At 39.4% G+C, this 17,172-nt stretch overlaps 1 protein-coding gene across 2 annotated transcripts in view; it reads right to left on the reverse strand.

Moving 5' to 3' along the window:
* The window catches only part of LOC109174569 (target of Myb protein 1-like), a 29,439-nt gene that overhangs the window by 10,651 nt on the left and 1,616 nt on the right, over nucleotides 1–17,172 (reverse strand). Inside the window, exons 2-5 of one of the 2 annotated variants that reach the window (XM_019323788.1) lie at nucleotides 13,542–13,620; nucleotides 11,772–11,870; nucleotides 11,579–11,692; nucleotides 8,774–8,931 (exon numbers count right to left, since the gene is read on the reverse strand). In XM_019323788.1, the coding sequence (XP_019179333.1) occupies nucleotides 8,774–8,931; nucleotides 11,579–11,692; nucleotides 11,772–11,870; nucleotides 13,542–13,620 (450 nt within the window). Of the gene's footprint in view, nucleotides 1–8,773; nucleotides 8,932–11,578; nucleotides 11,693–11,771; nucleotides 11,871–12,831; nucleotides 13,215–13,541; nucleotides 13,621–17,172 lie in introns of those variants that run through there. The other variant, XM_019323789.1, reaches the window with a different exon arrangement.

Consider the following 17,172-nt stretch of genomic DNA (forward strand, 5'->3'; position numbering starts at 1 on the left):
CTTGATTCTGGATGCTTTCAAATTCTGGACCTAATTTGGTTAAGAGAAGTATGACAAAGAATTTCTCTCGTTGGGTAAGTTGCTCTGCGGGTGTACCACCAATAGGCATGAGTGTACCAAACTCAGCAATCAAACTTTGGGCTTTGCCAAGAAAAGTTTCCATATCAATACCATCTTTCTTCAAGTTAACCAAATTGTCAACAACATTATAGAATTGAGAGACATCATTAGTGTACAGAGATTGAGCTTGACTCCACACCCCGACACATGTCTTAAAGGGCCGGAATAAAGGCAACAATTGTGGAGAAAGAGACTGCCAAAGGAGACTACAAAGTTGAGCATCTAACCTTTGCCAAACTGTCTTTTCTTTTTCCGGTATCATATCCACTTCTTTTTGCAAGTGGTCAACAACACCTTGGCCCATAAACCATAATTCTACGGCATCCGACCAAGAGTGGTAATTTTGAGAACCACATAATCTTTCAGAAGTGATTACCGGGTTTCCAGACAGATTAGGCACATAAACAGAGCTCGAAGAAGTAGGTAAATTATTGGCAGGAGAAATAGTACCCGAATTATCAGAATTTTCGTCGGAAGACATCGTGACCAAAAATAAATCTGATTGCACGGAAGGAGAGGAAGAGAGCCGACGATACGATCTGGAGAATATCGCCGGAAAAGGCCGCCGGAGATGGCCTCACGCGCCGGCGCGTGGTGTCGGAGCGCCGGCGACGCGGTGGCGCGTGGAGGAGATTCCTGCGACCGGAATTAATGGGTAATGGTCGCCGGAGGATGGGTAAGGCGGCTGTAGTACTAATTTGATAAAATATCTCACCAATAGCAAGTAATTTGAAAAATTAGTTTCTAATGAACAGTAGCATATGTACTGTTCACCGGAATAAAAATTTCAAATTTTGACTTTTGGCTCTTGATACCATGTTGAGAAAGATGTAGAAGAAGTTTTTATTACTTGCTTGTCTCAATGAGGAGACAATAGATAAATATATACAGACCAAGAGACACAATCCTAATAGACACAACCCGACACAACTTCAACAGCTATATTTCTACCGACACAACTTTTGTGTTTCAACAAAAGTGACCGAACAAGCTTGAGATTGGATACTCCCCTGCAATGAAAGCTTCGAACGCTACCAATACCACAAACAACGGGTGAACACAAAGCGGATCGAACAAGCTTGGGATTGGACACTCCCCTTGCAACATAAGTGTTAAACAATGAACTAACTTGTATATATTTCTATATGTTCTGTGTTTCAATGTACAAGGAAGTATAGAACTATTTATATTAGACAAGAACTAATCCTAGCCATAGATTTCAAATACCTAAAACTAAGGCTAAGAGAGATCCTCTCAACTAACACCATATTTCTCTAACACTCCCCCTCAAGTTGGAGCATCCAACTTGTTACATATGTATCACATGAACCATAGGACTCCACACCTAGACTCATAAGCCCAAGTCTTGAACCACTCGAACAACCTTCGAACCATGTTGTGCCAAACCAGTCCACAACGCACCTTGTCGCATCAACAATGCTTCTACGGAGCCAACAAAAGCTAGTCCAATCACCACAGCGCCGCACCTGCCTCTCACTCCCCACACCCTTATCATCGCTGCCTAACACCACAGCGTACCTGCCTCTCACTCCACAAACCCTTAGCGCTGCTAGACCACAATGCACCTGTCCCTCTCACCATGCACCCTTATCAATGCTGCCTAACACTACAGCGTTTCCCTGGTGCATGCACGTAAACTGATTCACTCCGAATCATTCTTCAGCCGTCGGCCTCCCCCGCGGCATATGCCAGATCCGCCCCACTCCTGGCACCTGTGCTGCCCACTCCTGCAGCACCCCTGTTTACGCACACTGAACAAGATGCACTTGACTCAACTCAGACCCTAGAAATGCTCCCATATCAAATTAATTTAGAGCGACAAACTATGATAAACAAAATACAAAGGTCAAGACTTATTAATACGAACACGATAAACAAAAGAAAACTACGGCAAACTACTGCCTAATTATTTCTCAGCTTCGTGGACCTCAGACCACCCAGCTTCATGGACCTCGAACCACCTAGCTTCGTGGACCTCGGACCACCCAACTTCGTGGACCTCGGACCACCCAACTTCGTGGACCTCGGACCACCCAGCTTTGTGGACCTCCCCTACCATCTCTCTCGGTTGTCTCTCTTTCTCGGCTGACACCAGACTGGTGAACAAACAAATCCTCGCTGCCGTCATCGGGGGTTATGAACCCAAACCCCTCACTGAACCACTCAACGCAGCCCTCCATCCTCTGCTCACTCTCCTCAGCCATAATAAACAAAACAGACCAACCTGAAAACGCAGCAGTCCAAAACGCAGTAGCCCTTCGCAACACCGGAGTACACCACCACTGCAGACGCGTTGGGTGTTCAGAGACGAGCCCAGCGGTACCGGCCGCGACTGGAGAAGACGCCAGAGAACTGCCCACGCGCCGGCGCGTGGCGTCGGAACCCTAGGACTGCACCGGCGCGTGGCGTCGGAACCCTCGGACTGCACCGGCACGTGGCGGCGCGTGAGGACTCCGGTGGCTGCTCCGCCTCTCCAGCCGGCATCGCCTCCTCTTTCCGACCAACACCCACTACCCGGTCACCTCAATCTCGCTATGATACCATGTTAAACAATGAACTAACTTGTATATATATTTCTATATGTTCTGTGTTTCAATGTACAAGGAAGTATAGAACTATTTATATTAGACAAGAACTAATCCTAGCCATAGATTTCAAATACCTAAAACTAAGGCTAAGAGAGATCCTCTCAACTAACACCATATTTCTCTAACAATAAGCTTGGACGCCACCAATACCGCAACTCCGGGTGAACACAAAGCGGACCGAACTAGCTTGGGATTGGATACTCCCCCTGAAACGAAGCTTGAACACCACTAATACTACGGACAACTGGCACCAAAACGAGACAGCACCAAAACACGCAGCAGACTCCATCCTTCTAGAGGTCAAGAACGTAGAGGCCCCCAACGCAAGCCCCTCACCAATCACCCTCTTCGTCATAAGATTCCGAGGCAGTAGCAACACATTTATACTCACCCATACCCACCAAAAACTAATCACAAACAAATCACGGAACCACACAAAAAGGGAGCCTGAAGGGGTAACGAGACAAACTGACCGTAAAGTAGAAGGCAATGGTCCAAATTAAGTCCAAAACTGAGACAAACAAACTTAGGCGACCTAGGAACAGGTTGACCAAAACGTTTTCCAATCGTTGGAGGAGCCTCACGCACTAGTCAGAACGTGACAACAACAAAGCGAAAATAAAAGAAAAAAAAAATTATCGTAAAGGCTCAGATACCATGTTACGAAAGTAAAGAGAGGATTTATAAATATGCTGTTGTATATTGTCATATAGAAAAGAGAATACAAAGCCCTATAAATAGGAGCTATAAGACTACGAAAAAGGAAACAAGTTTCCATATGTCTTACCTACCTAAATTCCTAAGACTGCTTAATCTATAAAGATTCCAAATACTATATCTATATTCCATAACACATTCATATGCCAATCATCTTCTAATGCACTTGTCGCTCCAGAGTCAAAGGTCCAAACAAAATTTGCATGCAGAGTAAGAGTAGCTACAGGATTTTCAGAGATAATGAAAACTTTAGCACTAAGAGCAGATAGAGAATTTTCAGGATGGAAGCTTTTGTACCCTTAAGGCGAAGAAATTCATTACACTCGACCTTTGATATGATGTGAGAACCTGAGTCTTCTGTTTTGTTTTGAGCAACATTTGCTATGATTGGTTTGCCATAAAATTCCAACATTTATGTGCATACCCTGCACTATTACAAAAATTGCAAAGACAGGGAATACCTCTTGAAGTATTATGTCTGTCAATTTACTATGTCTTGGGCATCGTATCTTTGTTTAAGGGTTCTAGGTTCCTTGTGATAGTCCTTAGTCACCTTGGGCAACCTTCTTCATTTATTTGCTTTTACTCTTGCGTCTTTTGTGTGCCAATATATTGTGGCCTGGTTGTAATCCTTGTTTAAGCTTTTTCAATCAATAAAATCCTTTCATTTTTAAACATGGTATTAGAGCCAAGTCTCGCATGAGAAAAAACAATTGAGAATTTGTCTTTGTTGAAATTGAGGATTGACAGGCCTGGTGGGTGGAGAATAGCCCCCACCCGCCAATTAGGCGGAAGCAAAATATGTGAGAACCAAAGACAAAGATAATAGGAAGATTATATTATATTATACTGAAAGATTACAATAGATTGTATCTCCGTGTGTGTCCTCTATACCTCTATAGGACCCTATATATACTAAACTAGATACTAAATTACCCTAATAGGAATAGGAAACTAAGTCCACCCTACTATGAGTTTCCTAATATTCAACACTCCCCCGCAAGCTTGGAACTTCTGGAAGTTCCAAGCTTGGATTAAAACAAGCACTCTACCTCACTCAAAATTACAAATGAAAATTAAATGCAACTAGATGATAACAGTGTTGGATGGCTTCGGAGGGACAACGCTATACACAACCCTTGGGAATGAAGGCACCAGGGGCGAAGCTTGTCATGAACATCCTTGGGTTTGAAGGCACCAAGCGTAAAGATTAACACGAACACCATCACAGCAACATAAGCACTTTAGGATGGATGACTTCAAAAGAGATTGCGCTATGCCTGACTCTTCCTTGGGAATGAAGACGAAGGTACCAAGAACGGAGCTGAACACAATCCTTGGGAATAAAGACGAAGACACCAAGGACGAAGCTGAACACGATCTTGGGAATGAACACACCGAGGACGGAATTGAACATGAACCTCGGGAATGAAGATGAACACAACAAGGATAGAGTTGAACATGAACAACCTCCCGATAACACAACATAAACACTCTAGGACATGCCAACAAAGCCTTCATTAAGAGCGGTAGAGGCGAAAAGGGAGCAAAGAATAGCAAAGGGTGTAGTAGAATCCATAGTAATAAAGATAAACCCGAAGTAACGAGATGAAGATAACTAGGAAAACAAAGTAAAATAAGTAAAATAGAACACCGTTTGATTATAGATAGTCACACTCCCCCTTACTTGAAACATGGAAAATAATCAAAGGCCTTTATAGTAGTGTTGAAACTGAACACCCATGGGATAAGGAATACCGGAGAAAAAGAAACAAGCACGATTATACCAAAACACAAACACCATGGGGAGAAGTTCGGCAACAAACCCAAAAAAGCCTCCAAATTTCACCAAAAAGTTGAAAGAAGGGCAAAACAACAATCTGGAAAATCTTCATCAGAAAAATACATCACAGGCACATAGATGGAGTCGCAGAGGACTGACAGAGAGATCTGGAAAATATCGCCGGAAAATATCACTGGAGGTAGTCTCACGCGCCGCAAGGTCGTCGGCGGGTGACGACGACGGCGGTGGAGGAAGGAGACCAAATTTTCTAGTTAAGGTCGCAAAAGGGGGAAAAATCCATCCGTGTAGGATGTGAGATCACAAAATCACCGGAGAAGAGGAGATCTGGCCGGAAACAGATGATCTCCCGCGACGGTGGTGGTGCGTGCGGCGACGGATGGTGATGGGTTTTACGGCGAAGACTCGCGACGAGGTTCCGAGTAAGGCTGTGGTGTTAGTTTCTTCGAACAACAGCCAGAAGAGCATCGGAACGAGATGGGCAGTTGCGTATTGCCGGAAAAATGGTGTTTTTAGAAATTTTTAGAAAGAAGATAGCTTAAAAAACTTAGGCTCTGATACCATGTTGAAATTGAGGATTGACAGGCCTGGCGGGTGGAGAATAGCCACCGCCCGCCAATTAGGCGGAAGCAAAATATGTGAGAACCAAAGACAAAGATAATAGGAAGAATATATTATATTGAAAGATTACAATGGATTGTATCTCCGGGTGTGTCCTCTATACCTCTATAGGACTCTATATATACTAAACTAGATACTAAATTACCCTAATAGGAATAGGAAACTAAGTCCACCCTACTATGAGTTTCCTAATATTCAATAAAGGTTTCCTAATATTCAACAATCTTGCTAGGCAAGTTGTCCACTAGTGATCTCCCAACAAGCATGAGCTTATTGAATTCAGTCATGGTTAATGTCCACCTACTTATCACCAATTGGTTTTAAAAAGGATATGACAACCAAATAACCAAGAACTCTGTGGTTAAGCGTGACTTACAAGATGGGTGACCTATTGGCTACTGGAAAGTAAGCATAGTGCAGCGCTGAGCCGCTGAGATCCATCAATTGATATTAGAGTCGAGGTCACGTGTTTGAATCGATGGCGAGACAGTAGCCAAGTCCAGTCCCGGAAGGGATGGGAGAAGGTCGGGCCAAATCCAGTTGCGAGAGGGGATTAATGGGTGTGAAAGTTAAAGACCGAGTCAAGCATACTGCGCAACTAGGCTCTCAGAGTCGAGGTCACGGGTTTGAATCGATGGCGAGACAGTAGCCAAGTCCAGTCCCGGGGGATTAATGGGCGTGAAGGTTAAGGAACGAGTCAAGCATACTACGCAACTAGGCTCTGTGAGAGAAGGTTACGGTAGATGCTGGGAGGGGATTGTTGGGCAGAGATGTGGTTAAATTGTTAATGTCTACCTACTTAACACCAATTGGTTTTAAGAAGGATATGGCAACAAGAACCAAGGAACTCCGTAGTTAAGCGTACTTGACTTATAGGATGGGTGACCTACTGGGAAGTAAACATAGAGCAGCGCTGAGATCCATCAAGAATCATTGGGATGCAGCCATTAGAATTTTGAAGTATGTAAAAAGGTCTCTAGATGCAGGGTTGCGTTATAAGGATCATGGACATGAATCCCCGAATTTTCCCTAAGACCTTTTCCATTGACATCTCTGATTTTTTTTATATTCAAGTTTTCATTAACAACAGAATATAATCAGGAGATATCATTAGAATACAATGACTTTGTTTATTTCCAAAAAGAACAAGTTTTAAAGGGACAAAACATGGAAACAGTATCAGTTGAAAGAGACCGCAACAACAGGCTACACAATTGAGCATCACCCCTTCTCCAAATATCCTTTTCATATTTTATTTCATTAACTTCCTTAACTAAATTATCCACAACACCTTATTCCATAAACCATAACTCAACTGCCCAAGCCCAATTTTGATAATTTTGACTTTTGAGAGCCATTTAACTAGCAATTAGTATTGACCGGACTTCCAAAGAGATTTGGTAAGTAAGCAGACCTGTTCTGAACATTTTCCAATGTTTGTACTGTAGGAGTATGATGCATGCTAAAATAGGAAAGCATAATGAAAGGGAAGGAAATAATCAACCTGCATGACTGATTAGCACGATGGATGGAAATAATCAATCAACATGATTGACATAAAATCAGGGATAGAATAATAATTTATTCAATTTGAAATCCTTGATTAATGTTTTAATTATTTATATCCTTGTAGTAGATTATATATTAGGCCCTTTCAGTAGGGAGAGGCATCAGGAAAATTGTTTTGATAATCAGCCAGTAGCTGAGGAGGTCAGGAGGAGGTCTTTGACTTGCTGGGGAATTCCAGTTTTGGATTCCTGGGTTTACTTTTCTGTCGCAATTTATATTCCAATTTAATTCTTTTGCTGAACTCCTGCCTCTTTACACCACCATCAATTGGTCTGACCTCTTTTCAGGATGATACAAATGGAATCTAGAGTGGAAGCCCCAGAGTTAGGAAGAATCCCACACAGATGTGGACAGACAATTGACTAGCATGAAAGATGCCAAATCCAAACTCTCCGACCTGGTCACCCTTGCAGTCAAAGGCAAAGGGTTGGCTGAATCTAGCACATCCACCACAATCACCAATGCAATAGTTAACTCTCATATGGAAATATCCATTCCAGCCATTACCTCTTCCCCTTTGCCCTCAGTGGATCCCATCAAGGTGACAACCAGAACTGTTGAAATCCCCAATATTGATGGGACAGATCCAATTGGATGGGTCACACAAGTGGAACAATATTTTACCATACACCTTCAACCATTACTCTTAGAAATTGATGAAACTTTAATAGGAAGGTCCGAGTGGAACTAGAGAATTTTGCTGGAAAAGGTCACTGGAGATGGTCACACGCACTGGCTCACGGAGGCTTGTGACACCAGAGAGCAAGGTAGCATATGAGAGCATGCGTCCAGGTTTCCGCTGGCCGAAAAATTGGGCAGCAACATTTTTGTAGGCCGAGATGTTTAGGAAATTAGGGTTTGAACAGTAACACTTAGAAACTAATGAATGAGGAAAAGGAAAATGATGGCAATGTGTGAATAGTGCTTACTACTGCTTGCTGGAAGGAAATCAGGCCACGTGACACTGATACCATGTTGAATAATTGGGGAAGATTTTATTTAATTCATAGCTTGAAAAATACACTTGATAACACAAGAGTACACACATTATACCCATAGGCTAACCTAGATTATATCACCAACATGGGTTATATCAACCGGTTCACAACACATGCAAAAAGGCAAAAGGCACATGCTATAAACTCAACAGGTACCTTTTTTACTTAATGAATTCATTATTTAACCAAAACAAAATAAAACTTATATTAGCATTAGTTCTCACTATTTATCCATCTATGATACTACTAGCATAAGCATTAATTCAATTTATCTACTAACACTAGCAGATCTTATTTTACTTGTCCTCCAATTAGAATATGATAATTAAAAGATTCACCTCAGTGTTGGAAACTCAGCTTCTGCTGAAGACTCAGCTGCATTCTCTCTTGATTCATGTTTGCAAGGGTTTTGAGGATAGGATGGCAATGGACGTGATTGTGGAGGTGTAAATACAGGTGATCTCTCAGATCTCTTAGGAAATACATATCCCTTGCGCTGAAAAGTCAAGCAAAAAATTTAAGTGTACATTAGTGTAAATTATCCCGTATGGTAATTTGGCCACACAGAACAGTCTATTTCGGGCATCAACACAAAGTTCAATCACCTGACCATTTTGATTTTGTAATTTCAATACCTGATATCATAAATGGGGAAATTGACTACTTAAGTCAACCAAAGCTTCAAAACTTGGTCTACTGAAGAATTCTTAAACAGAAAAGCACTCACAAATTTGAAAGATCATAACCCAATCTCACAAATTCTAGATTTACACTATAAATGACAGATGAAATTATGGAATCTCCAATTCAATTTTCCAGAAGATTTCACCATAGGCTATAATGACAGTGTTATGGAATATATATTTGATATATAGAATCTCTATATATTAGGCAGTTTAGGGTTTTAGATAGGTAGGACATATGGAAACTTGTTTCCTATTAGTAATCTTCTAGCTCCTATTTATAGGGCTTCGTATTCTCTATTTTATATGACAGTTTGAGACAATATACGACAGCACATTAGAAACTCTCTCTTCACTTTCGTAACATGGTATCTGAGCCTTTACGATAAAGGGATTTTTTTTTTCGCTCCGCTGCCGTCACCACCCATCTAGGAAGCTTCGCCAGCGACCAGCGACCGTGCCTACAGATTTCGGTGCCGATCTGGGCAGCGCGTGGGCCTCACGCGCCGCCGCAACCGGCCACCACGCTCTGGCACATGAGGGCTTTCCGACCACTAGAAAATTTTTCCGAAGCTTATTCCTGGGTCGCCTAGGTCCGTTTGTCTTGGTTCTGGACTTAGTTTGGACCATTGTCTTTTGCTTTCCAGTCAGATTGTTCCGTACCCCTTTAGGCTCCCTTTTTTGTGTGGTTTTGTGATTTGTTTTGCTGGGTATGGCTGGGTATAATTGTGTTGCTGTTGCTGCCTTGGAATCTTGTGACGAAGAGGGTTATTGGTGAGGGGCTTGCATCTAGGGGTCTTTATGTTCATGACCTCTAGAAGGATGGAGTCTGTTGTGTATTTTAGTGCTGTCTCGTTTTGATGGTGTCTCGTTTCGTATTTTAGTGCTGTCTCGTTTTGTGTTTTGGTGTTGTCTCATTTTGTGTGTTGGTTCTGTCTTATTTTGGTCCTATCTCGTTTTGGTGTTGTCTCTCCTTTTTTATGCTCGTTGATTGGAGCATGCTTCCCTTTTGTTAGTCAAGATACTTCCCTTTTGCTAGTAAAGAATTTGTGTCCTCCAGTTTGGAGTTTGTGTTCTTTACCTTGTGTGTTTAAGCTTGTTCAGTCCACTTTGTGTTCACCCGGAGTTGCATTACTGGTGGCGTTCACAACTTTCATTTCAGGGGGAGTATCCAATCTCAAGCTTGTTCGGTCCCTTTATGTTCACCCATTGTTCATGGGATTCGTGGCGTTCGAAGCTTTCGTTGGAGGGGGAGTATGAGCATCCAATCTCAAGCTTGTTTGGTCACTTTGTGTTCACCCGTTGTTTGTGGGATTGGTGGCGTTCGAAGCTTTTGTTTCAAAGGAGTGTCCTAAATGGACTTGGTTATTTGTTATTTAGTTATTTTGGGTTATCACTCATTTGTGTAACAAGTTGGGCATTATTAAAACATATGCTCCAACTTGAGGGGGAGTGTTATGGAATATATATTTGATATATAGAATATCTATATATTAGGCAGTTTAGGGTTTTAGGTAGGTAGGACATATAGAAACTTGTTTCCTATTCGTAATCTTCTAGCTCCTATTTATAGGGCTTTGTATTCTCTATTCTATATGACAGTTTAAGACAATATACAACAACACATTAGAAACTCTCTCTTCACTTTCGTAACAGACAACATCTATGGCTGATTGGCTGAACCAAATCACTGTTAAAGGGGGCAGTTTACAAAAAATATGTGCATTTTAAAATATATTAAAATATGTTTGATGTTGAGATGTTAACCAAAATAGGCTTAATGTGTCTGCCAAACATCAAGCAACTTCACTAGCAATTGTTTGGCAGACCCGAGGAGCCTATTTTGGTGAATTAATTCTAAATTGGACTACTCTGGCAAATTCTCCTATAAGAGAACATTCATTTCAGCATCTAAAACATCTAGGAAGGAACATGTTATAAAGTCATAACTAGGGTAATTCATTTCCATTAGATATAAGGTAATGACCTCTCAATTCTATCCATGGTCTACCACTCAAATGAGTAGTAATAAGGAGTAGTTACAGTGGTGAAAGGAAGAAAAGCCAGGTCCTTGAAATAAACAAAGAACAAGTATGGATCATGTGCGATGGAAAAGAATTCTTCACACACTTGGAAGCCAAAATTTAACTGTCTAGCCAGAAATGTAACTTCCAACACCACCATACTAAAGTCTGAAATTTAGAAAACGATTGAATGGAAGTACATTACACAGCTTGAAGTGCCTTTTGCAGCAATAACAACCTATAACTTACTCTTCCAAACTTTTATGTTAACAATGCACTGATGAAGTGACTGAATTTTGCTCTCAGCATGTTCAGCTGGTTTTTCAGTTGATATAAATAACAGATAATGTTTACTTCTTACATTAAAAATAATAGCCAAAAGTTCATAAAGCAAAGAAGAAAGTTCTGTAATGTATATGTGTCTGGTGCAACATACCATCAACTCCTGATATGCTGCAAAATATTGTGGATATCTTGCCCTTGGCCCTCCAAAAGCTTCTTGCCATGTATCTATTAATATCAATATCTTTTCTTTGACACGGTAATCAGGCTACAATAGCAAAATGTTATGTTACTGATTTCTTTCATAAAAAGGGTCAAAATATTGAAATAAGAGAGCAATTAATTACCTTCTTCCTCACAACTTTCATCATTTCATGAAGTAGATCTTTTTCGGCAACATACATATGAACAACGTCACCACAATTCTTCACAATTGTCTCCAGAAGCTAGAAAAAGATATACAAAACACAGCAATAAAGTAACGTCATCCACAATAAATTTGCCACAAATTTGAACCTTACAAACATGAGATTGCAGTCTTTGTTAAGGTCCTACTCCAATCCTCAATATAACTTATTAGCACGTATAGTCTTCATAATGAAAGAACCTCTTAATGGATGCAATTGGAATAAACATGCAGCAGAACAGAAATACAATGGGCAAGGAGTCATGGTCTGAGAAAAAGCAGGTGTACAATTATAATGGATGTGTAAATATTGAATATATTCCTCGGGCTCAATCTATTGTACAGTTCAAACTAACTTCAGGTCTGTCCAATACGGCAATACCAACATAATTTAGCATTCAACATGAGTTCACAGCCTTGATCAAGTAATCAACCACAAAACTAATTACAATTACGGGACATAGTTCCCCTAGTACCAATCATATCACAAATTTTTGTCCTCTGCACCATCATTTATCTGTGTGTCAAAACTGTAGGGAATACCACCATATATACATGTAGCAATTACATTTCTTTTATATGCATAGTAAAGATTAGTGACTATGATCTTACCATGCCTATCAGTGTCTAGATGCTATTACATTATCACCTTATCTTATGATAAGTAATCACATTACCACTATATATATAATATATCCACAAACAAGAATTTTCTAAATTAAACTATCGATTAAATCTAGGGTCTTGAAAAATTATTCTAGGCATCCCAAGTCATACTCCTAGCGTTATCAAGAAATAGAATCCATTAAAAAGAAAACCTAATATGAGTGGTGTACTGCAGAGGTTTACTTATTGTTTTCAACTCTCCATAGTTCACCCCAAGGATGAAGACATCTATGGTTAGCAATTTAGTTCTCCAGTTCCTCCTGATCTACTAGGTTAGTTGAATCTAAACCCTTTCAAAAGTTGTGACTGGTTTAGCTTTATCAGTGTAGGCTCACCTTCAGAAGGGAAATCTTCCCAAGCTGCTCTGCATTTTTATTGCCCAAGCATTAAAAAGCACTCAGAAATTCCATAACCACTCTATATGAGACAAGGCATCAAAAGTTATTCAAGTACACCACTAATTTGATATCATTACATATAAGTGTTTTATTAACCTATTAGATTATGTTAAAAATAATAAAAATAAAAGATAAATAAATGAATGAATAAATAAATAAATAAAACTAATCCAACCAACAAGGAGATCAGTACAAACTACTCCATGCACTTTAAAATAGCACCTAACTATCAAAAGTTTAGAATACTTAATTGCAAAGCCATTCTCAGTAATAAAATCCAAAGTTATCAAATGACTTTAAAGACAGAAATGCATGAAAGTAGTTTATCTGAGAGAAAAGCAATAAGCCAAAAATACACCTTCCAAAGTGGGAGAAGTCAAGTTACATATGTATGTACGTACATACGGACACACACACACTAGAAAGAAACCAAGTGGGAACCACACATATACACAGCAAAAATAAACAAGCATTTCAGAAGCAAGTAAATAATAATATTATCGAAAAGAAAAGAAAAAACAAGTAAACAGTAATATTATTATAGCTATGACAACTAGTCAAAACAACATCGATCATGCAGAGTTAAAGACATTTTTTTCAAATAGAATGTGGCAACTATAATGCATATGAAGTCTATAAAAACTTACAGTTAAGGCAAGAAGTTGAACTTTCGGATTCTTACTGCCAATTCGCTTCTTAATGCCTTTAAGGATATCCTTTCCCTGCCTGGTGAATGCGTAAGTAAAAAAAACAATACTAACAAACTCTGGCAAATGGTATTCAATCCTGCAATGATTTATTTACAGAGATAGCAACCTCACTTTATAGGAAATAAGATGGCCCTAAACTAGAAAACACAATTTTTAACAATAACTCCTAATGTCTACAATTTCTCCTAAAATTAGACAAGATTAACAGTTAAGATACTTGCATAGTACTCTAATCTCAAAATATGTAATATGAGATTAGGAATCTAATCCCTGATTTCCTGTTTTTCTACACTCCCCCCCAAGCTGGTTTGATATATCTTCCATTGCCAGCTTATTTGCAACACTATCAAATTGATTTTTTACAATCTTTCTGTTACAACATTAGCCACTTGATTGGTAGTCGGAAAATATGACATGAAGATTATTTGACTATCAATCCCCTCATTACCAAAATGTTTGTCAACTTCAAAATTTTTAATTCTGGCATGAAGACACAGGTTGTGAGAAATTGCTAATTTGCTATAGCAGCCTTATTATTGCTGTAGTCTATAGACTTTAATGGGTGAGGGTGAGACAACCATCAATTCTTCCAACAGTCTTCTTATCCACATAACTTTGCAAATTCCATGAGCATTAGCCAGAAATTTAGCTTTAACACTGCGCCTTGCCGCCACATTATGTTTCTTACTCCTCCAAGTGACAAGGTTTCCTCCTACAAAGGTGCAATATCCTGACATTGATCAACTATCTACAATATTGCCAGCTCAGTCCAAATCAATGCATGCTTCTATCTGTAGGTGGCCCACAGTTCTTAAAGTGTAACCCTTTTACCAGGTATTCTATTTAGGTATCTCAGAATCCGATAGGCAGCTTCAAAATGCTATGGCCTGGGTGAGTGCAAAAATAGACGCACCACACATCCACACTAAATGCAAAGGCTATGTCTGGCTGAGCATGTGATAAGTAAATTAGCCTACCAACAAGTCTCTGATTTTGCGTCCTCTTTTTTACATCCTTTTCTTCAGCTGGATGCATTTTTAAATTAGGGTAAATAGGGGTTTCACCTATATAGCAACCAAGAATTCTTGTTTGATCAAGAAAGTCCAAGGCATACCTTTGCTGGTTCAAAAAGATTCCACCCTTAGATCTAGCAAATTCCATTTTAAGCAAGTACTTCAGTGCTCACAAATCTTTGATTTCAAATTCACTTGCTAGTTTACTTTTCAAAATTCGAACATCCAAAATCTTCATCACCATCCCCTATCAACACTATATCATCAATATACACAATCTGAATTGAACTTAATCAGATTTAGAGTGTTCATATATAGTGTTGAAACACAAAGGGTTGTTTGTAGGGTTGTGTCTATCTAAGAATAGGTCCCTGATATTGAGTCTATATATATTTGTATGTTGTCTCTCCATTGAGACATGGGTAATACAACAAAATTCTTCTCATCTTTCTCACATATAGAACATTATATGATCTGCTTAACTCTGGAAGTAGCCGAAGCTTTTCATAACCCTTTCAAACCAAGCCCTTGAGGACTGCTTTATACCATACAATGGTTTTCTATGTATGGATACTTTGTTCAGCCTATGACATTTTCAAATCCAGGTGAAGATCCATGAAAACCTCTTATTCCAAATCTCCATTCAAAAAGGCATTTTTTTAAATCAAGTTGATGTAATGGCCAATTATAAGTCACAGGTAAGGAGAGAAGAAATTTGAATTGAATTAATCTTAGAAACAGGGGTGAATGTCTCATAATAATCTAACCCATAAGTGAACTATTTGGCCATGAGTCTAGCCTTGTATCCAAACACTTCCATCCACCCTACATTTCACAGTAAAGATAAGTCATTTTGTTCTAGCTAAGTTAACAATCTTGAACATTTTAATTTTCTTTCAAGAGCATTGATCTCTCCTTTGACTACATATCACCAATTCAAGTCACATAGTGCTTCTTGATTTGTTCTAGGAGCAAATGGGTCAAATTTTTCTGAAAGAAAAGCTGTGGTTGTTGGATAGTTTTTTATGCAAAAGATATTTTGCATTGGGATGATTAGTGAGTGATAATGTAGGAATATATGAACGTAGGGGTTCAATTGAAGAGGAAGTAGAATCGAGCTTAGAATTGACCTAAGTAGAATCCATGCTGATATGGATTATTTTTGTTATAGGATTAAAGGACTTTATCCCTTCTTATTAGGAGCATACCCTATAAAAACACAAATTTCAACTTTTGGGTTGTTGATCTTAGAGTAGAAGGAATATAGAAAAGGAAGTGCATCCTAAAATTTTTAGAGGTAAATCAATAGTCAACTGAAAGGTGGGAAAATGATTTTGAATGCTATCTAAGCGGGTTTCAAATATTAAAACATGGGTAGGCATTTTGTTTATCTAATAAGATGGAGTTAAAATTTCCTCCTACCAAAGATATTAAGCCGACTGCCTCTTTTTAGAACTAGTCCCCGAACTTGGATGAGTAATTGAGTCGTGAGATGATGGTTGTCTTGGTTGTGTTGGTTCCATTGACACTTCTTGTGAACCATTATCCCCATCATCGTCATCCAAATTTAGTTGTTTGTTCCTTGAATTTTTTAAGATATACTCCCGCATTTCTTTCATAGTCTCTGTTGTTGTATTCGGGCATGCAACAACATCTCCATACCCCTTAGCCAAGTGTTGTTTCAATCTTTTAATGCCTTGGCTAATTTGTCTTCCACACAACGTACATTCGATCAACTCTTTTTTCTTAAATCTGGCCAAAATCCATACTTCCAACCGGGGTCTTTAGACTTGGCTTTTCTTTTAGGATCCTTTGATGGATCATAAGTATTTTCGTCCTCCATAACCTGACAAATAAAAAATAAACAACCTATATGAAACACATCAATAGCACACTGCCAACTGCCAAGTATGTAGTAAAAAAAAAAAATGGTCAGTGTGGCACATTGCCACACTGCCAAGTGCCAAGTATTAAGTATGAAAATATGAAATAACCACACTGTGAATACTGAATATATATACTGAATATATAATTATATACACAACATACACACTGCCAAGTGTGTAGAAAAACAAAATAAATAAATTCAATGGTCAGTGTGGCACACTGCCACACTGCCAAGCTTAATATATTATATATTTATATATATAAATTATAATGTAATATACTAATATATACAGAAATAACAGACTAGTTTTACACACTCACAGTCACACACGACTGCACTAAGAAGAAGAAAAAAAAATAAATAAATAACAAAGCAGCAAACTTACCGGTCGGAGTCGCTGGTCGGAGGGTCGCCGGTCGGAGGTTGCAGTCGGCCGGAGGTCGCAGCCGGTCGGAGTCGCAGCAGGTCGGAGTCGCAGTAGGTAGGAGTTGTGGACTTGTGGTGAAGACTGAAGAGCGAAAGAGCCGTTGCTTTGAAGAGGACTTGAAGTTCAGACGAGTCTTGTGATAAAGACTAAGTCTAGTAGGGTTTTAATTCAGCAATTAAATTTTTTTTTTTTTAACATAAACCCGGGTCGACCCGGGCAGAAACCGGGCCGAACCAGGCA

Source organism: Ipomoea nil, unplaced genomic scaffold, assembly GCF_001879475.1.
Source record: "Ipomoea nil cultivar Tokyo-kokei standard unplaced genomic scaffold, Asagao_1.1 scaffold0642, whole genome shotgun sequence".
Lineage (NCBI taxonomy): Eukaryota > Viridiplantae > Streptophyta > Magnoliopsida > Solanales > Convolvulaceae > Ipomoea > Ipomoea nil.